Source organism: Vombatus ursinus, unplaced genomic scaffold, assembly GCF_900497805.2.
Source record: "Vombatus ursinus unplaced genomic scaffold, bare-nosed wombat genome assembly UNPS02010320.1, whole genome shotgun sequence".
Taxonomy (NCBI): domain Eukaryota; kingdom Metazoa; phylum Chordata; class Mammalia; order Diprotodontia; family Vombatidae; genus Vombatus; species Vombatus ursinus.
In genome coordinates, this window is record NW_020950098.1 from 5,163,235 (window position 1) to 5,188,980 (window position 25,746).

Consider the following 25,746-nt stretch of genomic DNA (forward strand, 5'->3'; position numbering starts at 1 on the left):
TTTATATTCCTTTGGACAGAGCACCCACATGTAAGGGTATGACTTTCCATGTAAAAAGAGGGAAAAGAAGATGAGGAAGGGGGAAAGAGGAAAAAAATGAAGAGGAAGAAACTGAAACCAACACATCCTGAAGTAAAGAAACGAAAATGTGTGGACTGGCCAGGTTCAGAGAAAAGTGACTTAAATTTTTTGCTCTGTTATTGGAGCCTTAAAAAAAAAAAACCCACAAGACATCACTATCCTCTCATGCTATGGATCTCAATCTTTCCTTTCTTTTCATTCTCAGTCAAACTCCAAAGAAAAAGCTATCTACCCTCGTCATCTCCATCTCCTCAACCCTTTACAATCAAGCTCCTGAACACACCCCTCAAATAAAATTGCTCTTTCCAGAGTTAACACTGATCTAACTTCCAAACCTGAGGGTCTGGTCTTAGTCCTTGTCTTTCTTGACCTCTCTACTGCATTTGACCACCTTCTCCCTGCTGGATACTCACTCTCTCCTTTCTGGGTTTTCAGGACACCACTCTCCCCTGGTTCTTCTCTCAGCTATAACTGACTGCTCCTCTTCAGTTTCCTCTGCGGCTTTATCATCCATATCATGCCCCCTAACTATGGGTGTTCTCCAAGGTTCTATCCTGGGCTCCCTCTTCTCCCTTCTCGATACTGTCCCTTGGTGATCTCATCAGTGCTCACAGTTTTAACTACTATCCCTATGCAGATGATATCTACATCTACATATATGTATACATATATACGTATCTGTACACACGCATATACGGATGTGGATGTGGACAAAGTGCCAGGCCTGGAGTCAGGAAGCTCATTTTCTTGAGTTCAAATCCATCCTCAGATACTTACTAGCTGTGTGACCCTGTGCAAGTCACTTAACCCTGTCTGCCTTAGTTCTTCACCTGCAAAATAAGCTAGAGAAGGAAATGGCAAACCACTCTAGTACCTTTGCCAATAAAATCTCAAATGGGGTCATAAAGAGTCAGATGCAACTGAAACAACCGAACAACAACAAAAATGAGTATCAGTCAGTCAAGAAACATTTTTTTTACGTGCCTACTATTATGCTAAGTGCTGGGGAGACAAAAAGAAGTAAAAGACAGTCTCTGCCCTCAAGGAGCTCAGAATCTGATGGGGTGACTGGAAGCAGACAGATACGTACAAACAAGCTATATAATGTATGTGTATGCGCATATATAGATAGGTGTGTATGTGTGTATATATGTATATATGAGTGTATGTATGCACATACACATATGTTTATCTAAGTATATCTATCTGTATCTAAGTGTGCATTATACCTATCTATCTATAGCCTATCTGGCATTTTCAAATCAATGTCCTTAGAGACATCTCAAACTCCACACATTCAAAACAAAACCCATCTTCCCTCCCAAGCCCTCGGTTCTTCCAAACATCCTTATCCCTGTTTAAGGCAGCCTCAATCGCCCAGTGTCCAAATTTATAACCTTGGGGTTATCCTCAACTCTTTGCCTTCCCTCACCCCTCTGTAGCCAATCAGGGCCAGATCTTTCTGTTTCTACGTCCACAGCATCAATAAGCTCACAGAGCTGCCCATTTCCTTAGGCCATCATAACCTCTCTCCCCACTCAAACCCATCCTCCTTCCACTCACCTTCCCAAGTGAGTTGCCCTAATTGTGGATCTGACTGTGACAAATGTAAGCTCCTCTATTTAGCTTTTAAAGCTCTTTACAACACGGCCCAGAATGATCGTGACCAGATTTATTGTACGCTCCTCTTGGGTTCTTCAATGCAGCCCAAATGTTCTTCTCTCTGTTCTTTCCATGACAATCTCACCTCCCATCTTCATGCCTTCGCACTGGTCATTCCTCCTGCCTCACCTTTCCTTCGTTGATTTCCCTTCTTCCTTCAAGATGCAGCATGATCCTCCCAACTGCTAACACCTCCTTCTCAACCCACTTATATTTTATTTTCTTTCTATTTGCTCTGTATGAGAGGCAATCATGCATTTGGACAGAGCTGACCCTGAAGCCAGAAAGAAAGACCTGGGTTCAAGTCCCAACTTTGTAACCCTAGGCAAGTAACTTACCCTCTCTGTGTTCTAGGCCAGAGGTTACTGTTTTGGCCTCTAAGAGTCTTTCAAAGCTGCCTAGAGCAGTGGTCTCAAAGTGTGATCCAGGGACGTCAAGGGGTCCGGTTCCCCAAAGCCCTTGTAGGGGGTCCATGACGTCAAAACTACTTTCTTAATGCTAAGATGCTGTAATTTCTAATATGGTAAATATTGATAGATGTAACTCACATAAACAAAAACTCTTTGGAGAAGGGGTCATCAATCATTTTTAAGCTGCAGAGAAGGTGTCGACCTTTATAGATGAACTTTACTCACCTAGAAGTTCCCTTTTCCAATGAAATCACAGGTCCAGACCCTTTCTCTATATTTATTTTATGCATATTCATATATTTATTTCAATTAAATAATAAACTCCCAATAAAGTAATAAACTAATTAAGAGTAGGGGATGTTCCATATTTTGGTTATACTCTGTATCCCCCCTGCCTAACACATAGTTGGCCAGTCATTCTCAGTCATGTTTGACTCTTTGTGACCCCATTTGGGATCTTCTTGGCAAATATCCTGGAAAGATTTAACATTTTCTTCTCCAGCTGATTTGACAGATGAGAAAACTGAGGCAAACAGGGTTAAGTGACTTGCCCAGTGTCACATATCTAGTAAGTGTCTGAGGATGGATTTGAACTCAGGAAGATGAGTCTTCCTGACTCCAAGTGGGCACTCTATCCACTGAGCCATTAGATGCCTGAAAGCACATAGCAGGTACTTAATAAATGCATGTTGATTTATTGGATCTTGTCAACTCATTATCATCCAAAGCCCTTATTCCAACCACCCCCCCACTTCCTCTTGTAACAACTCTAAACAGAATTATAAGATACAGTGTTGTAGAAAGCTTAACATTTTTAATCTGGTAAGAAATCTTTCTTTATTTTCTTCCTGTGAGCATGAAAAATTATGCAATCTACTGATAGCTGAATATTACATACTATGTGGGCACGCGTGTGTGCCCACACACACACACCCCAAAAGCCCTGTTGAGATGACAGACATTCCAACTTGATCACATTCCATACTCCAGGCATAATATCTCTTTCCTTGACACTTTCAAGTTTATCTTCACAAGACAGAATTACTGGGGGTCTTGTTACAAACCGAATTACCACCTATTGAACAGGTTGGCACTGATTAAACTTTTATTGAAGATCCTTTGATGATGTGCAGAACTCTTTAAAAGTCCAAATCTTAATACAGTGCATTGCTTTTTAAGAGGACCCAAGATGAGAATTTTCCCCCCAAACTTCAGGGCAGGCCAACAGGCCTACAGAACAATGTGAAGGATGAGAAAGAGTTCAGCTTCCATGGCACATCTACTCTGGAACATCAGACCACTGCTAATTTTTATCCTGAGATTCAAAAAATGTACTAATTGTTCACATTAACCAAAACTGTAAAAGTGAGACTCTTACCAAGGTCATCTTCAATTTGTCTGTAACAGCTAAATTGTAGTTGTGAACCTTCTCTTTGATTTCTTCTTTGCTAAGATAATTGTGGGTTTCCTTCTCTTTCTCAACATCCTAAAAGAAAAACAAATCACACCACCCATTAGCAATCTGAGACAAAATTCGATAAGCCAGGGTTCCTTTTACATTCCAGGAAGAACAACCTTGGTGCATTTAACCTTGATACACACCCCACACCCCACATCTCCCAACCCAGCTGCAGTTCTCAGCCATCGAGCGTCCACCGGCCCTGCGTATTTAAAAGCAGACTCTCAAACCACATTGATACATGTGGCATTTGTTTCAAAATCCCTCCTGCTAAACAGTCAGTTCTTGGTACGAGAAACCATTCTGCCCAAGTAGACAGCTAAATTACTTCCTTCTCTGATCTAGACTAACAATATTTAATGCAGTATTTCAAAAGCACCCCCCCATCCCTAGCCCCCAGAAGAATTCATGAATCTGGATGTTCCAGATCTGCTACTCCCCTCCAGAGGGGAGGATGGCAAATCAATAAATATCGACTGGAAAATAATCATATTACGTGCAAAGGGCAATTTAATTTCCTGAACCTCAGGTTACAAGGAAGTCATATAATCAGGGATCATCGTGATCACAGACCACAGGTCTATGGAAGGTCCTCTAATCCAAACTCCTCTTTTACAGATAAATAAAGTGAGGCTCAGAGAAGGTAAAAGATTGACCCACAGTCACACAGCAAGGTAGGAGCAGAGCTGTGCTCAAAAAGAAGTCTTGTGCCTTTCCCACTAAACCATACTTTTCCCCAAGTTGAAGATCAGGTGTTCTTTTATTGTTGTTCAGTCTTCTGAGTCGGGTCTGACACTTTGTGAACTGATTTGGGGTTTTCTTGGCAAAGATACTAAAGTGGTCTGCCATTTCCCTCTTCAGCTCATTTTACAGATGAGGAAACTGAGGCAAACCGAGTTAAGTTACTTGCTCAGGGTCACATAACTAGTCAGTGTCTGGGGCTGGATTTGAACTCAAGGTATTCCTGACTCCAGGCCTAGTCATTTCCTTTTCTAGCTCATTTTTTTACAGATGAGGAGACTGAGGCAAACAAAAAATGTGTGCCTAGGATCACATGAGTAGTAACTGTCTGAGGACAGATTTGAATTCAGGAAGATGAGTCTTCCTGACTCCAGGTCTGGCATTCTACCCACTGCGTCACTACACACACACACACACACACACACACACACACTCTCTCTCACGCAAGCAGCTACCCCAAATGTGCCTTAGCATTCTAAAACAAAACAAAACAAAATGGGGACTTTCAGGAAACATAGCTAACTATTGTGGGGAATCACTAAAATTAAATATCACTAAAAAAATCAATCAGTAAACAGAGTAATAGCTAACACTTATGGAGTGCTTTAAGATTTGTAAGGCAGTTTACATACACAATTTCCTTTTATCTTCACAACCACCTTGGGAGGTAGATACTCGCATTATCTTTATTATACAGATAAGGAAGGCTGAGGGTAATTGACTTGCTTAGGGTCATATAGCCACTAAGTATCTGAGGCAGGATTCAAACTCAGGTCTTCATGATTACTGAGACTCCCAGTCTATCATTCTATCCACTAAAGGGAGGTAATGTATGCAAATTGCTTTGAGCCGACTATAGAAATACCCAAAGACCCAGAGCATTAAATAATGATTGAAATGTAATCACAATCACCTTATCCCTCACAGACTGCCAGGGTTGGGAACATTATTTGAGGTTTTAAAACTCAAGAGAAACGATTTCTCATTTAAAAAAAAAAATTGGGATAAAAGGAAGTGGCAGCAGATTAAAAAGCAGTCACGGACGTAGTCTAGAAATAATCAGTTCGATTGTATAAAGAGCAATTAAAATTTGGATTAAACCATTTCTTCCCCACCCACCTCCCTATGAAGCTTTCGAACACTTGTTTCCTACAACCCAGACACTTCACGCTTGCACAAACCCAATCCTCATGGTTGGATGTTATCCAACCTACCATTTGTTCCCAATCCTGTCAGTGCAGCAACCAGGGTTATAAATACCCTAAGCATTTCTACTACAGTACCATACTCACACCAACACCATATATAGCCTGAAATTGTCCTTTGGTTCTCAAGCTCAGGGTTGTTTAAGACTTGGAGAGAGGAACCAAGTGGGAGTGCCAGCCCATTCCCTGTGAAGAAAAGCCGGCTTGGGCACTACCTTGCTTAAGGCATGTAAGGTCAGCATTTGGTTTAACTCTGGGGAAAGAAGACCAACTCAAAAGCATATGCTCACTCCACGGCTTTCATCAGGAATGTCTATGCCTAATGTCTCTTGCAGTCATTTCTAATTTGCCAGGGAGGAGTCAATCACCACCATCCCCCAAAAATCTTCTTTTCAGGAGTCTTTGGTTAGGCACAAAGACTGTGGATTCAAATAGCTGCTCAGAATGCCCAGGTCAGAAAATTCATTCTCCTTTATTAGCAAGGATTTCTACAACACCTCAGAGAAACAACACGTATTCACCATTCTCTCCATCACAGAGAAGTGGAAAACAAGGCTGTTTTTCTTCTTCCTCCTGGGAAAGGTTTTGTTTCTACTTTCATCATTTCTTAAGGCCTTTTGGCCTATATATACACTAGAGTTTACCTAATTCAAGATGGGGAACAAGGATAACCAAATGGCATTTATGCCGAAAGAAGGGCAGACCACAGGAATCAGATGCTGCTTTCAAGGTTGGGTTGGGAGTAACCACTGTTCTACTGAATTTAATTTTTTTTTTTAAGTACTCACCATGTGGCAAGGCATGGTGCTAAAGGAAAATGGACGAAAATGAATAAATTCTGCTCTCAAGGAATTGAGAGAGGACGGGAGCAGAAGGAAGGGAGAGAATACACCTTGGAAATCCTTTCAGATTTCCCATTTATGGCTGTATTTTCAAGGTTTTTATAACTAGCACCATTAAAAGAGTAGACAATACCTAACACAGGTGGACCAGATGCTCTCTGTGGGCCTTATAAGGCAACTAGCCAGGTGGGGTTTATAAAGGCAGGGCTGGTGGATTCCTTTCAGGCTGGTTTTTGTTTTCCTTTTTTTAATATGAAGCATATTCAAATCAAGTTTCAATTATCTATGTCAATAGTTATTACTGTTACCATGTTTATTATCCTTTTGAATGATGCTTTGTTTAGATGTTAACATTAGGTTTGGGTATTCCCTAAGCAATGTTGACTGATAACTACAGGAAATAATAAGAAAATCTTACCAGGGTGGTGAGGATAGAAGAAAAATGTGTGAGGAACCAAAAGTAAAGAGCTCAGGGCTCTAATTTCTGCTCTGCTCCTGGAAGCCTTCCCCAAACCCTCTTAATTCCAGAGCGGGGGGGAGGGGGGAGAGGGAGAGACACACAGAGACAGAGAAAGAGAGAAGGAGAGAGAGAGAGAGAGGGAGAAAGAGAGAGAGAGTGTATGTGTGTGTGTGTACACACACACTATAGATTGAATCAGGACTAGACCAAACAATCTCTAAGGTTCTTCTAAATTCTAAAGTCCAGATAGCTATGCTTGACTCAGGATATATAAGCCAAAACAGGGAAATGTGTCTAAAATCCACTGCTCCTTATCAAGAAATCAAGTGGGTTTTATTCACTAAAAAGCAAATGAAATCTAAAAAGCGCCCCGATACACTGGGAATATAAGGAAGTCAGCATGAGAAATAAACTGCAAACTGGTTCTAATTTTAAGCATTTGCTGAGCCCCTATTATGTATCAGACACCAAGCTAGGCCCCAAGATAGAAAGAAAATGAAGGAAAAAATCTCCACTCACAAGGACCTTATATTTTTATGGAAAAGACAAATAAGTACATACATAAATATAAAGAGAATAAATTCAAACAGCTTCCAGTTTACCTTTTCAATCACATCTATGTCTTACTTGGTTCGAATTCACCTCTCAGCCACCTTTATGAAAGGCACCTGACCTGATTCTCTTCTAATTCTTGTTATAGTATAATAATCTTTAATATTTGAATCACATATCCATTTTTTTTTTAAAGAGGCAATGGGGGTTAAGTGACTTGCCCAGGGTCACACAGCTAGCTAGTAAGTGTCTGAGGCCGGATTTGAACTCAGGTCCTCCTGACTCCAGGGCCAGTGCTCTATCCACTGTACCACCTAGCTGCCCCTATCACATATCCATTTTGATTTATTGTGGTGTATGGTATTAAGATGTTGATCAAAGCCTAATTTCTGCCATACTGTTTTCTAGTTTTTTAAGACACAACATTTCCCTATTCTGGGTTAAGTATCCTGAGTCAAGCAACAAGATTAGGATTTCAGAATTTAGAGGGACCTTAAAGATTATTTGGGAAAATAAAAAATAAATTAAAAGTTAAGAATGCAAACGAGGAGCTCATCTGTAGGTAATTTATGTTTTTGTATTTATCAAACACTAGATTACTGAATTTAATTATTTCTTATTCTTTCTTATCTAACTTCTTTCAATGACTGGCTTTTCCAGTTCCAAATAGTTTTGGTGACTTTTCTCTTATAATATAGTTTGAGTTCTAAAAGTGAAAAACTTTCATTCCCAGTTTTTTATTTTGTTTTTGGAGACAGTTGAGGTTAAGTGGGCCACACAGCTAGTAAGCATCTTAGGAGGGATTTGAATTCAGATCCTCCTGACTCTAGGGGCTATGCTGTATCCACTGCACCACCAGTTTTTAAAAAATTAATTTTCCTGATATTATTTCTTAGTGTTAGACCTGGAGAAATCATTTTTGGAGAAGACGGAACACCTTTGTTCCCCCTAAATCAGGAAGAGACCCTCCCCCAATACTCCAAATGTTATTGCTTACTTGACCACTTGTGCAACTTGAACAGAAGGGACAGAATTTGTGTCTAGAAGAAATAATGCCTGCAAGCATTTTCAAACTTTAAAAGACACAATTTTAGGGGCAGCTAGGTGGCGCAGTAGATAGAGCACAGGCTCTGGATTCAGGAGGACCCAAGTTCAAATCTGGCCTCAGACACATAACATTTACTAGCTGTGTGACCCTGGGCAAGTCACTTAACCCACTGCCTAGCAAAAAAAAAAACCAAAAACCAATTTTTCATTCATGAAAAGCTATGGGAAAAGACTGAAAGGAACATAGTGTGAAAAATGGGTACCACAGGAAGAAGAATTGAAAAAGGGGAAAGAATAAGGAAAAAAAGAAGATATGATAGAAGTTAGAGGAAGAAAATGAACATTGTTCTTTAACTGTGGTAAGGAGGAAAGCAAAGTTCTTTGTGAATGCCATGAGTGATTTGTATTGGCATCCACCCGTGTGGGTGCCACACCTCAGCGTCTGTCTACATTTGGTCAGTTTTTACAAGTCCCTTTTTAAACAATCCACTTTCCTGTAGTCTCTGCTTTCGCCACTATCACAGGGGGGTCCTTTCAGCAAGGGCTAGTTTAAATTTCCATGAAGCAAATCCCCTGTGAAATCTGTTTTTTCACTCAGCCTGGTCTCTTGACTGGTGGGTGGGGTCCCTTTGGTCTCCAGACGTGCAGTTACCCCAGGAATTTTCTCATGAGAAGCACACCCAATGCCACAGAAGATGGAACTGTCTTTACCCATTATCCTGGAGAGAAGACGGGATGAGAAGCTGGACCGTGTCAGCAGTCACAGGACTGTCATAACCAGTCCATTCTATAGAAACCGCATAAAATGACAGGTCCAAGAACACACTCAACCCTATCCCTTTATTCTTTTTATTTTCAATGCTATCTTTCACTTAAAAGATGGCACAGCAGAAAGAATGTTATCTTAGAAATAAATGGAAGGACTTGGGATTCAAGTCTCCAGACCTCTCTGCAAAGTAGTCCTTAGAACTCTAAAATGAATGACCCTATCAGACTACTAACTTACTGTTAGAATGGCTAATTGTCATTTCCCCTCAGAAATCATAAGCTCCTTAGCAGAACAGCATAAAATAGGAAGAATTTTAGTAGAAAATAAAGGCAGGGGCTATTTTATTTTCATCTTTCTATTCTCAGAGACTAGCCTGAAATGCAGCAGGTGCTCTATAAATGCTTGCTGAATTGAACAAAGTGTTTTTTCTAGATGGATGCGCACTTATCCGATAGCAATAAGAGCAGGTAGGTGGTGCAACAGATAGAGCACCAGGCCTGGAGTCAGAAAGACCCGAGTTCAAATTCAGCCTCAGAAACTTACTAGTTGTGTGACCCTGGGCAAATCACTTCACCTTGTTTGCCTCAGTTTCTTCATCTGTAAAATGAGCTGGAGAAGAGAATGACAAACCACTCCAGTATCTTTGCCAAGAAAATTCCAAATGGGGTCACAAAGAGTTGGATACAACTGAACAACGACAACAAATAGCAATAAACTCACATTTATATAGGGCTCTAAGGTTCAACAAACAACTGCCATCTAAGGATATAGAGAGTACATCATCAGATCCATTTCACAGATGACAAAACTGAGGCTCGAAGTTAAATGACTTGCCCAAGATCACACAGCAAGTAGCAGAACTGGTTCTTGAACTCAGGTCCTCTGACTTTCTCCTATATTACGCCTCCAGTTCCACGCTACTCTAAGATCCTTTGGTCAAAAGCTCATAGTTGTGACAGCTGGCCAGGCTTAAGGGAGGAAATCTGTGGCTGAAAGAGCAAGCCTAAATGGCCTGCATATGGGGATCAAATCCAGCAACCTGGATCTAGACTGTTCCCTGATCAAGGCTATAGGGTGATGTGATGTATAGAGCACAGGACCTTGAGTCAGGAAGAACAGAGTTCAAATTCAGCCTCAGACAGTTCCTAGCTGTGTGACCCTGGGCAAGTCACTCAACCTCTCTCTGTTTGCTTCTATTTCCTCAACTGCAAAATGGGAATAATAGTAACACACACCTGGCAGGTTGTTGTGAAGATCAAAAGGAGTAAGCACCATATAAATGTTAATGATGGTATTAGCTATAATTGTGAGACAGATCAGATTACTGCCTAATAGTACAATGTTCTCACCTTTCTCAATGCTAACAATTAACGGAATTAAATTGTTTCATAAAGATGACTCAGTAAGCAAAGTGATATTCACATTATATTATTTATGCCGGATGTCCTGCCAGAGACACACAGCAGAATAAATCAGCAGCACCTGTAACTGAAAAGATCATCCTTTCCTCAGAGAAGCTGTCCATGGAACTTCCCCCCTTCCCCCTAGAAGTCAAGACATTTTTACTTCTTGAGAATATCTGGACTGTAATTCATATGGTTATGAATAAAGAAGAAAAACCTATACATCTGTTTCTTAAAATAATAAATTATTCAAAAGAAAAAGGACTCCAAAACACACAAACAAACCAAATTCTGTTTAGTCTGATGGGTTCCAGGCGGCTGTTTCTGGGGTCTACTAAACCTCTACTCCTGACCTTAAAAATTCAGTTTGCTGCTTGGTTCAGATCTTTCCCTGGTGAACTTGTCGTTGGCAAGCTGAGGACTCATGCCTGCTGGCACTGACGCGTATCTCAGTACAAACGCTGAGCAAGCAGATTCATGGTAGCCATTGGCTAATCATTAAGGTAGCTAAAGCAAAGAATGGATTTCCACCGTCTCTGTATTATTTTACAGTGTCTCCTCTTGCCTGGGTTGGGCCTAGCCTTTCAGATATCTCCACTAATGCAGCCTTGGAAAATGGTTTTTAATATATTAAATACATTTTAATATATTTTACTATAAACTTAGTAAAAACAATAATACAAACATTTCAAAACCAAAAAAGGTACTGTATATGAAACTAAACATCTTGTCTTTTTCTTTTTCTCCTATTATGTATAGTTTTGAATTTTTTTGGTATGATTCAAATTTAACACGTTTCCCTACATGTGTTCCTTTCTAAAGTGCCTTTTGCTCTTTTCTATTCTAAAAAATTATTTAGTGATATTCTTTTCTTCTTTTAGTATCAATACCCCTAACCCCAACTTCCCCAACTATTTTCACCACCAGCAAAATTAAAAAAGCCCTCCTTTCTAATAAATCAGTATCCTTATACAAAACAAAGGCACACCCTGGCTGTATCTGAAAACATAAGTCTAATTCTGCGCCCCTAGTCCATCATCTCTTTGCCAAGAAATGAGCAGCATGATTCATTATCAGTCTTATAAAAGTGGAATTAATCACAGTGGGACAATCACGGCCTTTCATTGTTGTTTTTCATTATAATGTTGGAAGTCTTACATTTGTTTTTCTCCTGACTTCACTTTTCATCAGTTCATACAAGTCTCCTGAGATTTCTCTAAATCAGTCCTTTTTATCATTTTTTATGATGCACCATAATTTGTTTCAGCCATTCCCCATTAATGGACAACCATTTTGTTCCCAGTTTTTATCCTGTAATAAAATGTTGCTATAAATATTTTTAGACACATGGATCTTTTTCTTCTTTCTTTGACCTTTTTTGCGATATATAATAAGTCTGGAAGTGATATTTCTGGGGAAAAGGATAGGCACAGTTGAGTGATTTTTTAAAAATAATTCTAAACTGCTTTCAAGAATCTTTACAATTCCAAGATCAGTGAATTATTACTACCATCTTCCTACAGTACTTCCAACAACTGTCATTTTCCCCTTTTTTTTTTAATTTATTTTTTGGAGGCAATCAGGGTTAAGTGACTTGACCAGGATCCCACAGCTAATAAGTATCTGAGGCTGGATCTGAACTCAGGTCCTCTTGACTCTAAGGCCAGTGCTCTATCCACTGCACCACCTAGCCACCCCTGATTTTCCTTTTTATAGAAATTATCTTTGCCAATTTTTCCTTCAAGGCTCAACTTAGATGCTACCTACTCCTTGAATCCAGACAAGGTGACCATGCCCCCAACTTCTCAGTACTTTCTCCCTTCTCAATTTTCCCCCTACTCTTTGAAATCCACCCTAGCCACCTTTACTTTAGTTTCTGATAAAGAGGTGGCCCTTCTTACTAAGGCCAGCCCTTTAAATTTAGCCTAGATTCCATCCTTTCCATTCTTCTCCAGTATTGCTCCCACAAGCACCCTCCCTCTCTCTTTACTCTTCAATCGCTCCCTACTTATTGGCTCTTTTTCTGCTGTCTGTAAAGATGCCCCCAAGCCTCCCTCATCTTTAAGAAACCCTCAGCAGACCCTACTATCTCCCTCGACGTATCAGCCTACATCTCTCCTCCCATCCTCATCCAAGACTCTAAAAAAGCTGTCTACACTCAATGCCTGTACTTCCCCTCCTCTCAGCCTCTTGTAATTGAGCTTCCAACTTTATCATTCAACTCAAACCACTCTGTCCAAAATTACCAAAAAACTGTTAAGTGTCCAATCTGATGGCCTCCTCTTGGTCATCATCCCTCTTGACCTATCCTGCTGCACCTGACACTGCCTCTCCTCCTAGATATCTCTCCTTGTTATCCTTCTACTGGTCTGACCTCTCTTTCTCCAATCTCCTTTGTTGGAGGGGCCATATACAGACCCATAATGAATGCTTGTTAATTGAGTGATTACTCCAGTTAATGTATATTCTGTATTCCTTCAAAAGAATGTAAGCTACTTAAGAGTTGGGGATGGTCTCCACTTTTTTTTTGTCTTTGGATCCCCAGAATGTAGCACAGTGCCTTGCACACAGTAGGTGCTTATGTTCACTGAATTCAAGTGTAACAAAGGTCCAAAGGCTCACATAGATAAGCAATAGTGGACCTCATATCCCCAAGTTGCACAAGCGAAGTTACCATATGGAATAGGCCAAAGGACATGGTAACTTGGCTTGTGCAACTGAGGATGTGAGGTTTACCAATCACCTACCACATGCAAGGCACTGTGCTACATGCTGGGATACAAAGAAGAAAGGAAGGAAGGAAGGAAGAAGGGAAGGAAGGAAGAAAGAAAGAAAGGGAGGGAGGGAGGGAGAAAGAAAGAAAGAAAGAAAGAAAGAAGAGAGAGAGAACATCCCTAGTGCTCAAGGACCTTACATTTTAGTAAAGGAATACAAAATATACACAAGTATAATCACTCACTTAACAAGCATTTATTATGAGTCTACATATGGCCCCTCCAGCAAAGGCAAGTGAAAAAGGTCAGACCAGTGGGAAGGACAACTAGGAGAGAGTACGTATCATTATGGAAACCCATGATACGTAATACTCATCAACTAGTTCTGAGTGAGTGTGATGGTCATGAACAGGTATTCCCAGTCTATCTCCAAGAGGTGCTATTCTTAGCACATTAAAAGCACGTTTATTAAGCTTGGGAAAGTTAAAAGGATAGATGGTGAGTGCAACCCACAGGAGAAGAGATTCAGAATGGTAACAACCGGTTTAATGAACTACAGCTGTAACACGTTAAAAAAAAAAAAAAGAGTTTGATCTGGGTCAACCATGACCTCATTAAAAAAAAAAAAAAAAAAACCTCTTCATTACCCACTCTGACCTACCCTATAAGGCTGGGTGCTGCAGCTTCTCATTTGTTTAGAGCCAGAAAACAAACTTGGGGAAGGAACAACTTCAGTGACCGTGACCCATCGCAGGAGGCGCCCAGGTTTAGAGATCTTGCTTATTCTGACAAGTTTTTCGAAAATGTAACTGGATCTGCTATTCATTTCTGAAATGTGATATCTTTCGGGAGCTCTCTAAGCTTCTAAAACCAAACTCTAACCAGCTCTGCTAATTAATTATAACAGTAAAATGAATGACTCAGCACTGTTCCCATAACCCCATTATCCAAGACTGACTAGTTCAAGGCGGTTAAGATGGTGCATGCAGATAGCCCAAGCTGTGCCTGCAATCAACACCCAAGTTTTAAGAAAGAAGGCGTGTGTAAGGCTTTTGTGCTTGACTTACCAACTAGCTCTGTGATCCTAAGCACTCACTAAATTGGAGCCTCAACTTTCAAATCTATAAAATGGGGATCATACTGTGTCACTGTCACAGGGTTGCTCATGTAAGATGCTTATACAGTGTTTTGGCTTGACAAGTCAACAAGCATTTGTTAAGTACTTATTATATGCCTATATTGCAGATACAAAAGAGGGGGGAAAACCCTTGCTTGCAAGGGGCTCATAGTATAATCGGGGAGGAAACATGCAAACAAGACATAGCTAAAATAAAATGGAGATAATCCATGGAGGTAAGGCAATGGTATTCAAGGGGATGGAGAAAGGCTTCTTGTGGAAAATGGGATTTAGCTGAGATTTGAGGAGAGCCAGGGAATCCAGAAGATGTCGATGAGGAAGACATAAAGGACAGATGGCCAGGGAAAACACCAGGAGTTTGGAGATGGAGTATCTTGCAAAGAATAGCTAAGAAGCCAATCCCACCGTATTGCTAAGTACCTGAAAGCTGTAGGAAGACTGAGAAGGTAGGATGGGGCAATTTTATGCAGGGCTTTGAATAGCAAGGCTTTGAGCCTGGAAGTGACAGGAAACCACTGAAGTTTATTGAATAGAAGGGTGACACAATCAGAAGATCAATTTGACAACTAACTGGAGAATGGACTAGAATGGGGAGAGAAGTGAGGCAGGGAGACCAAGCCTTCACTTTCTGTATGTTCTAAATGGTCAGCATGGTATACAATAGCCATGTGGCTCTTTTCATAAATGGTGATTTCAAACGTGACTCTGGGGGCCTCTAATTCTAATCACTCATTTAAAGTTAGATCTTTGTCTGCTCCAATGAGAGTTGGGGGAGATGGGGGTGGGGGTGGGAGAACATTATTTCATAAAGTATATTAAAGTCAAGAAATGACATTGAAGTGTCTTATGTGACTTAAATCTCAAGGTGGTAAAGTTAGATACAAAGGAAAGGAATTCTATGTGATTCACCTGGAGGTGTGGAACAAATTGGTATGTTCTGCAGTGCCAACAAGAGGCAGATAAAACCAAACATACAATAACCAGCACACACCCAACCATCCTCCTCCAATCTCTATGCCTTGGTAGCCAATGTCGTCTTCATAGAACTACAAGGTTCTGGATGCTTTCCCTATGATTGAACAGAGGTCACAATTTTCAGGAATCTATAAACCCAAAATGTAGGTATGTCCAAAAACAAAGGAAAACAATAATAATAATATAAATAATAAACAAAAATAAAGAACAGGAGTTTCTGGTCAAATGTGATCTGAATGACGGCTCAAAGGGTCTGATAATAAATAACCAAGATACCCCCAGAGCACTAAAGATATCTAGGAGGTGGTAATTCCCAAATAGGCCAACCAAAGGTCAGCTCTTCACAGCAAAGAAAATCAATTTCAGTATGGAGTCCATACTTCAAGCAGCATCACATATCCACCATGACCATTTTGGTCAACACAACGTCTAAGGTTTGGGGGTTCTATGCTAAAAACTGGATAACTGGAAACTAGATCACTGAACACAGACTGTCAGAGAAGAAAGGTGCCTTCCAGATAGATTAGTGGGTCCAAGCCTCACATTTTATACGTAAGTAATCCCAGAGAGAAAGTGACTTGCCCAATGTCACACAGCAAGTTAGGGGCAGATAGCAAACAAAATCATGTTTGAATAGCAAGTTATACATAATAGATTTGCAGTTTCACGTGCAATCATCTTTTTTATTATACTATGTTATGGAAATATTTGTTTTATTCCATAAATTAAAAGGAAAAAAAAGAAAAACAAAATCATGTTTGACTCCCCACTTAGGAGTCTTTCAATAACACCATACTCCCTTTGCTTTCTACTCTGATGGTATTTTTAGAAGCCATTCTTCTTACTCCCGTGTATATGTCTGCTCCATCATAGACCGCACCCACAATGGTGTTGCCCTTCAAAGGCACTGTCCTGGTACAAAATGTATCAAGAGTACTTTCCTCTACAACCCCATAACAAACACTTAGGCAGAGGTAAAGATTTAGCTTCTGCCAAACTACACAAATTGCATCATAAGGAACTTGAAACTTGGATACTCCTAGCTGTTACAGAGGGAAGCAAGCCCTGGACACCTGTGAATTACAAATATTGTTTTGGCGGAATATTTATTTTCAAGCACAACTCCAGGGGTTAACTTTACGTTAAGCATCACCTTTCTCTTCCCACAAGACACTAAACTCACTCTGGGGATAATAAAAAGATAAGCAATTCAAGCAAAAACTTCTGGTTAGGACTTCAAAAAACCCAAAGCAAACAATTTCCAAACTAGAGGATGTCCTTTCCTTGAGAAATCTCTATTTCCCCCTTCTCTTCTAAGGATCTGAAACATTACAGCCTGGGTTAATCCAGGCCAAATCAAGAACACTGAACAAAAAGCAAAGGAATCATGATCAGGTTACTAGACCCAGGTCAGAAACACAGAGATCAGGATCTGGGGTAAAACAGGGGCAGTAAACAGAAATGGAGGTCAGAAACAAAGAGATCTCCAGTCTGCCTGGCAAGGAACTATCTAAGAACTCAAGTTATCAGAGTCTGGGGAAGCTGGGAAATCATGGAAGGTTAATTGAGTTCGAAGGCTGGTGCTAGGATAGGGACGACAAAGCAAATCACTGCAGAATGAGGGTGTAAGAAGCTTTGGATTATCCCAACCCTTGTGGGAACCAACTTGGAAGTGCTTAAGAAAAGTGGTCATACCCTCTGATCCAATAATCCTACTTGTGCAGGTGTGTACTCCCAACAGAAATCAAAGACAAAAAGGTCCTACAGACTGATAGCAATGTTTTTTGTGATAGCCAAACATAAAAGGAGACAGTGGAAAAATGGTTGAACAAATCAAAGTGTGTTCAGGTAATGGGATAGTATTGTGCAAAAAAGAAAAAATGAATATGAGGAATTTAAAGAAACATGTGAAGGTATATATGTGAGCCAATGGAAATCAAAGTACAGAAGCAGAATCAAGAGAATGTATGCAAAAACTCAATAAGCATTTATTAAGTGCTGGCTATAGGTCAGGCACTGTAAAGCAGGAAGGAAGGAAGGAAGGAAGAAGGAAAGAAAAACAATACTAACCCTTCCCTAAAGGAACTCACATTGAAAACATGTACACATATTCGTAAAATTAAAATGCATATGGTGTAAACCCACAAAAAGGGTACTAGTAGCTGGGGACGAGAGAGTCAGGAAAAGCCTGACGTAGGAAGGTGGCCTTAAGCTGAGCTTGAAAAACAGATTAAAGCAAGGCAGCTAGGTGGTGCAGTGGATAGAGTGCCAGGTCTGGAGTCAGGAAAACTTTTCTTCCCAAGTTCAAATCCAGCCTTAGACACTAACTAGCTGTGTGACCCTGGGCAAGTCACTTAACCCTGTTTGTCCGAGTTTCCTCAGCTGTTAAATAAGCTAGAGAAGGAAATGCGAACCACTCCAGTATCTTTGCCAAGAAAACCTCAAACGGGGTCACAAAGAATCAGACATGACTGAAACGACTGATTTGAACTGGTTCATCTCCTCTGATTCTTCTTTCTTCACCACCAACCCCCAGAGACAGAAGAAGGTTTTTGGTACCTGTCTAAATGCCAATTTCAATTCAACATTCTCTATAAGTATTTCCTATATAGTTAACATCACAGTAGTTACTGTGGGAGATATGGAAAATAGCTCCAGACCCTGTCCCTTGCCCTCACATGAGGGACTTTCTATAGCCTAGTGGGGAAACAAGCAAACACAAAAAAGTTAAAATAGCAATTCAAGATGCAATGTGACTAAAAGTCAGCTTTAATGGAAAAAACAATAATATCCCATTCTGGTACTTTTGAATCCAACCAAGCTGCCTTCCCTCCCCACAAAGAATCTGCTTAAGCAGTTACTTAGGAAAAACTGAATCATTAATCCTCCTGATCTTTATTTACAATTAAAGGTCAAAACAGGAACTGCCATACAGTCTGAAGTTTGCAAGGTTGTCAGCTTAAAGAAACCGACTAGCCTGATATAAACACAAACTCACAAACATTCTCCATAGCTAGAAACAGTTAAGGTCCTGCCCATGCTAGGTACTTTAATAAATGCTCGTTGATTGCCTAGATACTGAAGTTAAAAAAGAAAGTGGATTTTTATAACATTATGAATAAGGATAAGGGGCAGCAGGGTGTAATTCAACAGCTTTGGAATCAGACAGGCCTAAATTAGGTGCCTCTAACACATTCTGGCTGCATGACCTTGGACAAATACCTTAACAAACAGTCCCAGGCAACTTCCTCAGTCTATAAGTTACAGACTGGATGCCCAGATCTACCCTGGGCCTCCACAGGTCTGACTGGTGAGTCCCCCTTGGGGCCCAATACTGAAGACTGGCTCTGGCTGTCATAGCTGCCTTGCTGCTGTGTTGAAAGGGCAGGTTCCTTCTAGGCACACCCCCCTTCTGAAGCCATAATCTGATTAATGCACTTATTACACCTGGAGCATGTCAATATGCCCCCACTAACCATAACTACTTTTACGAGTCAAAATATCCACTCCTTAGCCATTGATAATTCCCTATATATTGTCTCTGCCTAGTAGAGTATGGTGGCTGTTAAATTTGTATCCCTAATGCTTATCATAGCACTTAATAAATGCTTTTTAAAATTTCATTCATTCATCTTGCTGGAGATTTCTTATACTGAGGATATCAGAAGTTTAGGCCAAGAAATAAAATTCTGTTGTTCAGTTTTTTTTTTTTTTTCAGTTGTGAGTCCATTTGGGGTTTTCTTGGTAGAGATACTGGAATGGTTTGCCATTTCCTTTTCCAGCTCATTTTACAAATAAGGAAACTGAGGCAAACAGGGTTAAATGACTTGCCAGGGTCACACAGCCATTAGGAAGCATCTGAGGCTAGATTTGAAATCAGGAAGATGAGCCTTCCTGGCTTCGAGCCCAGCGCTCGAAGCTTGTGCCACCTAGCTGGTCTAGAAATAAAATTAAATGAGACAAATGGATAGGAATGCTGGTCGGGCCATAATCCGCTCCCGAGGAAATAAGGACGTTCAAAGATCAGTAAACAGATTTTGAACACAACGATCTTGATATGACTGCTGCAATGGTCAGTCTACTCTTCCTCCCTCAAAATGGTTCTTCAGCACTTCTAAAAAGTAGCTTAACACCCCCACAGACCCCACAGAAGCTTTAGGAACAGAAAACTAAATCTAAGACAATTTAAAGGATCCGTTGCTTTCCTGATAGGATAACATCCCCTAATGGGGGAACATTGTAATACAGAAAAGGTACATGACGAAAAGAGAATTGTCAACCTCAGCAAAAACTAATAAACTAGAGAAGAGCCTGGTATAGTGGTGGGGGAAGGATCTGGAGTCTGGGGAGCTGGGGTAGAATCCTGGCTATTACTACTGGTCTAAGAAAGCTGACAGAATCAGAGTATTGTGTTTCACTTCACTGTTTTCTTTTGTAGGAGGAAGGGGTTCAATTCCTGTAGGGAAAGAGAGGGACAGTGGAAGGGGCAGTGTGTCCAGAAAAACATCGATAATTTTTTTAAAAGCATAATTAGGGCACGAGTTAGCCTGCAAGCTGTGTCGGAACCTTAGGAAGGCGTTTTACAAGGTGTAGTTTGCTACTCTGGGGAAGAAGGGAGGGATCACGACTGGCAAAGTGACGGCAGAAATTTAAAAAGAGAGAAATTGCTTTGAGAGGATGAAGTCCACAAACATTTATTAAGTGCCTACTATGTGCTGTGCACTGGAGATACAAATAAGGCAGAAACATGGTCCCTGCACTTAGGGAGCTTACAGTCTAATAGGCAGAAATAACATGCAAACAACTATGTATACAGGATGATTTGAGGCTAACCCCAAAGGTAAGGCATTAGTGTTAAAAAGAACCGTGAAGGTTTCTTGCAGAAAGTGAGATTTTAGTTGGACCTTAAAAGGAAGCCAGAAAAGCTAGGAGGAAGAGAATTGCAGTCATGGAGGACAGCCAGTGAAAATCAATCAACATTCATTAAGCACCTATTATGTGCCAGGAACTGTGCACATATTAGGGATACAAAAAGAGGCAAAAAAACAGTCCCTGCCCTCAAGGAGTTTACAATCTAATGGGGGAGACAACACGCAAACAAATACATACAAAGCAAACTATATACAGGATAAACAGGAAAAAATTATAGAAGGAAGGCACTAGAATTAAGAGGGGCTGGCAAAGCCTTCCTATAGAAGATGGGGATTTTGTTGGGACTTAAAGGAAACCAGGGAGATCAGTAGTAGGAGTAGAGGGAAGGGAGTTCCAGGCATGGGGAACAACAAGAGAAAATGCCAAGAGACAAAAGATGGAGTGTCCTGTTCATGAAACAGCCAGGATGCCGCATCGCTGAAAATGTATGAAGTAAAGAGGCATGTCTTGTAGTAGGAACAGAAAGGAGGCCGCTATTACTGAGGAATGTCTTTGTACAAGGAATTTTAGCAAGTCCCTGGATCACAGAGGACATGGGGGTAAGGAAAGAGAAGACTGGAAAGGTAGAAAAGAACTAGGTCATGAAGGACTTTAAAAGACAGAGTATTTGACCCTGGAGGTAATAGGGAGTCACTGGAGTTTACTGAAATGAGGGAGGGGACGAGGGTGACGTGGGGCAGAAATCCGAGGGCAGAGATGTACCAGGGCAATCACGTGCTATGGTGATGGGAACTGGGGACTGGCTTCAATGAACCTCAGTTCCCACTTTATCGACAAAAAGAACTCTGATCTATCTCAGGGAGGCGTCAGGGAGGAAACTCTGGGAAGGTTTATTGTTTTGTTTTGTTTGTCCCCTCCCTCCCCTCCGGCCATGATGACCAGGTGGCATCCATTTAGGACTAGTTTCTTTGATATGCTTTATTGTTCCTTTATATTTTTCCTGTTTTTTTTTTATTTTATATTTTATATTTTTCCCTGTTTCCTGTTTTTCCTTTATATTTATGTTTATTCTTCCTTTATATCCTCCCCAACTTTGTATAAAATCTATGACAGATCCTGAATGCTGTGTCTTGTCTGTTTATACAGTGGGGGTCCCCCTCCCCTCCCAGCTGGAGGTGTAAGGGAAATTAAGGAGAAAGCCACCCGCTCTTCTTCGATTAATTTAAGCAGAATTTAAGCAGCTGGGAAGTTTCTTTTCCAGTCTGAAAGAGAAAGGCCATCTGGGGGCTTAACGAGCTGTTATGATTTTATTCATGATTTTATTAACATTTCCTACATTTGAATAAATCCCTCAACAGGCAGAATTTTTAGCTGCATTTAGGGTTTCCTTTTTAGTGAGTCTCTTGTTATAACAGGGTGTGGCTATGTGCACCTTCCTCAGTCCAGATTCCAGATACAGAGAGGTAGCGGAGGACAAGGGGTCCATTGGTCAAGGACTAGGCCCTGAGGAACTGCGGAGAGGGGTAAGAGAAAGGGCAGGTACCAGCAGGGAAGGTCCCACCTTGCAGCCAACACACAGGTGTGGTTTGGGAGGGTTCAGCCCCTCCTTCTCCCAGATGGGAAGGAAGCAAAGTACTCTTAGCTCTCTGTCTTGTAGGCTACAAGTGAAAAAGAGTTGCAGATCTGTGCGACCCTGGGCAAGTCACAGTCACCCACCTTGGATCTGTTTCTTCCTCTAATAAATGAGGGAGGGGTTTACCTTTAACATCCTTTTTCAGTTGTACAATTATGATCTTAAGAACTTGGCTGACAGCGGAGAACCATTTGCACTCATAGATACTAGGACTCTAAGCACGGTAATATCTGAGATAGATCAAAGAGATGAAAATATGGTAAAAACAAGTATGAATCTCTCTTCTCCACCCCTGAAAATAAAACAGTACTATCACTCAAAACATGTGAAAACGAGAAAAAACAAACAACCAAGAATCACGTATTCTGTTGACAAATTTCTAAGTGTGGAAAACTCTCCTAGAATCTAGAAACTCTCCTAGCCCTAGAAACTAAGGTAACAGAATTTTTATTTATTTTTAAATTAATTATAATTTAAAATAGTATTCCTTTTGGAAGTGAAAGTTCAAATATTTCTTGGGTTCTTTTCAAAACAGTCCTTTTCCTCCTCTGTATACACAGGAAAGGGCCAGCCACAAGGAAGTGCTGCTAGGACTCCACCTTTCCTTAGATCAACTCCTGTTCTGACGGTAGAGCAGCTCTGGGCACCATGTATCAGAGGAAAGACTAGCATTCTCTAGCCAGGGCAGGAGGCCTTATCGAACAAGGCATACAAGCCCAGGCAAGTATAATTTCCAGGCTAGAAAGGGGCTAAACGCAAGGACTTATTTGAATCTCACAACAACCTTGCAAGATAGGTACTATAATTATCATTATTTTACAGCTGAAGAAACTTGAGGCAGACAGCACTTAAAGGACTTGCCCAAGGTCACATGGCTGATAAGCGTCTGAAGCTGGATTTGAACTCAGGTCTCAGTCTTCCTGCTTCCAGGCAGCACTCTATCTACTGTGTCACTGTAAAAGATTATCTAGTCCAATTCCTAATTAAAAATAATAAAATTTGATGATTTTTGTTTTTTATATCCCAGTCATCTCTGGATATACCACCCACACTGAGATTAAACCCTTACTTGTAACAAATAAAAACAGCTAAACAAAATCCAACACATCACTGAATACACACACCTGTATATGTATACCCATCCATCCATCCATCCATCCAACTTCCTACCTACTCCTACATACTTACCTACCTACCTAAATATAACACATGGCACCCTATTTCTCTGCTGATGGCTTCACAGAACCATAAATTCAGAGCTAAAAATACAGATACACTCAATTAACTCTTCTTTGGGACAATATTCCAAGTGCCTCATTTTACAGAAGAAGAAACTGTAGCTCTCTCCCTTAGCACCAAACTTTGACTAATACAGAAGTACTCAAAGAATGTCTTGGCCAGAGTGAGAAATTTTGGAATTTTAAAAGCATTCTGAACTGCCACTACCTACTACCAAGGAGTGAAAAAAAACCCTTACATGGATGATTCCAAGATTTCCAATCATTCTCCAAGTAGCTATTTCAAAGTAAGCTTAATGGAGACATGCTTTTGATTCAGATCTTCCTTCCATTTTCTTCAGAGCCATCTCTCCTCCTCAAATGTTATCCTAAATTTCAGCAATAGCTGAATCATACTTTTCTGAAGCCTTAAGATTTTTGAAGTTCCAGAAAGGGACATCTGCTAATGGAAGAATTCCTTGTGGAGCCGCCAACAAAATGTAAACAGCCCAGACTATATGAAAGACAAGATACAGGCCTAGGGCTGGATATCGAAGGAAGAAGCAGCTGCATGGTCTGTGAATAAAAGACTAAGCATGAATTTGGGAGACTGGACCCTATTCGCAAGCCACTAGAGGAAAGAGCCCTGGATAAGGCATCTGCTTTACTACCTGCCACCTGGGGAACCATGTACAGGTGACTCAACCTCTCTGGGTCTCACTTTTCTCACCTGTAAAAATGAAGGCAATATGATCTAATATCAGGATCATACACCTAGAATCGGATGGGATCTCAGAGACCATCTTTGTTGTTTTTCAGTCGTGTCTGACTCTTCATGACCCCATTTTGAGATTTTCTTGGTAGAGATATTGGAGTGGTTTGCCATTTCCTTCCCAACTCCTTTTACAGATGAGAAAACTGAGGCAAACAGGGTGAAAAGACTTACCCAGGGTCACATGGCTAGGAAGTGTCTGAGACCAAATTTTAATTCAGGATGATAAGTCTTCCTGACTCCAGAAAAAATATTATTTCTATTGCTTTCAAATCGTACAGGGCAGCTAAGTGGCTCAGCGGATAGAGCACCAGTCCCAGAGTCAGGAAGACCTATGTTCCAATCCAGCCTCAGACACCAGCTGTCCAACCTTAAGCAAGTCACTTACCTCAGTTTGCCTCAGTTTCCTCATGTGTAAAATGAGCTGGAGAAGGAAATGACAAACTACTCCAGTATCTTTGCCAAGAAAACCCCAAATGGGGTCACAAAGAGTTGCACACAACTGAAAACAATCGAACAACACCATCCTCACAATAAACCCATTAAGTTAGTATAATTATTATCCCCATTTTTACAGATAAAGAAACTAAGACCAGTAGGGGAGGTGGGAAGTGGAAGGTGACTCGCCCAAAGTCACTTGGGTTCCTTATATGTGATTAGGTCTTCCAGTGCTAAGCCATAGCACCATTGCAACTCTTAACTCCTATGATACCACCATACTACATCAGGAATGCCATTATAGAAACTGGTACTCTATCTTTACACAAAGACTATGGAATCTCAAAAGACTCAAAATTTAATTCATCTGGAAAGCCTTAACAGTAATGGCTGGACATTCTGGAAATCAACTTGGAACAACGATCAAAAAGTCACAAAACTATGCAAAATCCACCAAAATCAACGAAAGAGGAAAAGGATCAAACCATGCAAAAATATTTATAGATGTTCTTTGTTAAAGCAAAGGACTGGAAACTCAAGGGTTCTCATCAAATGAGGGATAACTGAAGAAATTCTTATATATGAACATAATGGAAAACTACTGTGCTGTAAGGAATGATGAGAGGGACAGTTTCAGAGAAACATGAAAAGATTTATATGAACTGATCCAGAGTGAACTGAGTAGAAACAGAAAAACAATTTAAATAATAACGATGCTTTAAAAAAAAAAAACCCAGCTTTGAAAGACTTAAGAAATCCGACCAACTACAATTCTGGAGGAATTTATCATAATTGTCATTGCGTTAATATATTGGTTACAATGTAAGTAAACTGTCTATCAAGTAACTTTGAAATTTACTTAAGTTATCTTTGCCAAATGCTGTTGTTAGAGTATTTTTAGAGTGTTCTTGAAGAATTTGCTACTGTTAACCAATTTGAACTCTATTCAACAGTTTCTCCAAAAAAAAGGTGTTTTCACTTTTGAACAAAGTTGATATTCATAGAGATGAAAAGAAGAGAAAAGAGGTTTCTTACAGAAAAAGAGGTTCTTCCAGTTTATTATATAATATTTAATAAATGGTGGTGATGGCTCAGAGCCAATTATTTATTTCATGATAAAATGTGGCAATTTTAGTGACTGAGAAGGAAATATCCTAACATACCCTTGGATAACCTTAAAATGGGGGTATGCTCAAGTCAGCCTGAACCAGCTAGAACTGATTGTTAAATTTTTAGCATATGCATTTATGTCTAGGAAATTGGCAAAAATTACAAATCACGGGTTGATTTAGGGTTTTGTTGATTGTCTCGACTTAGGAAAGTAATGGAAAAAACAGTAATAACACAGATTAAACA

General features: G+C 40.3%; 1 protein-coding gene across 1 annotated transcript in view; it reads right to left on the reverse strand.

Moving 5' to 3' along the window:
• RASSF3 (Ras association domain family member 3) overlaps nt 1-25,746 on the reverse strand; it is a 97,975-nt gene that overhangs the window by 17,954 nt on the left and 54,275 nt on the right. Inside the window, exon 2 of the mRNA XM_027854156.1 lies at nt 3,532-3,639. Coding sequence (XP_027709957.1) covers nt 3,532-3,639 — 108 coding nt within the window. The remainder of the gene's footprint in view (nt 1-3,531; nt 3,640-25,746) is intronic.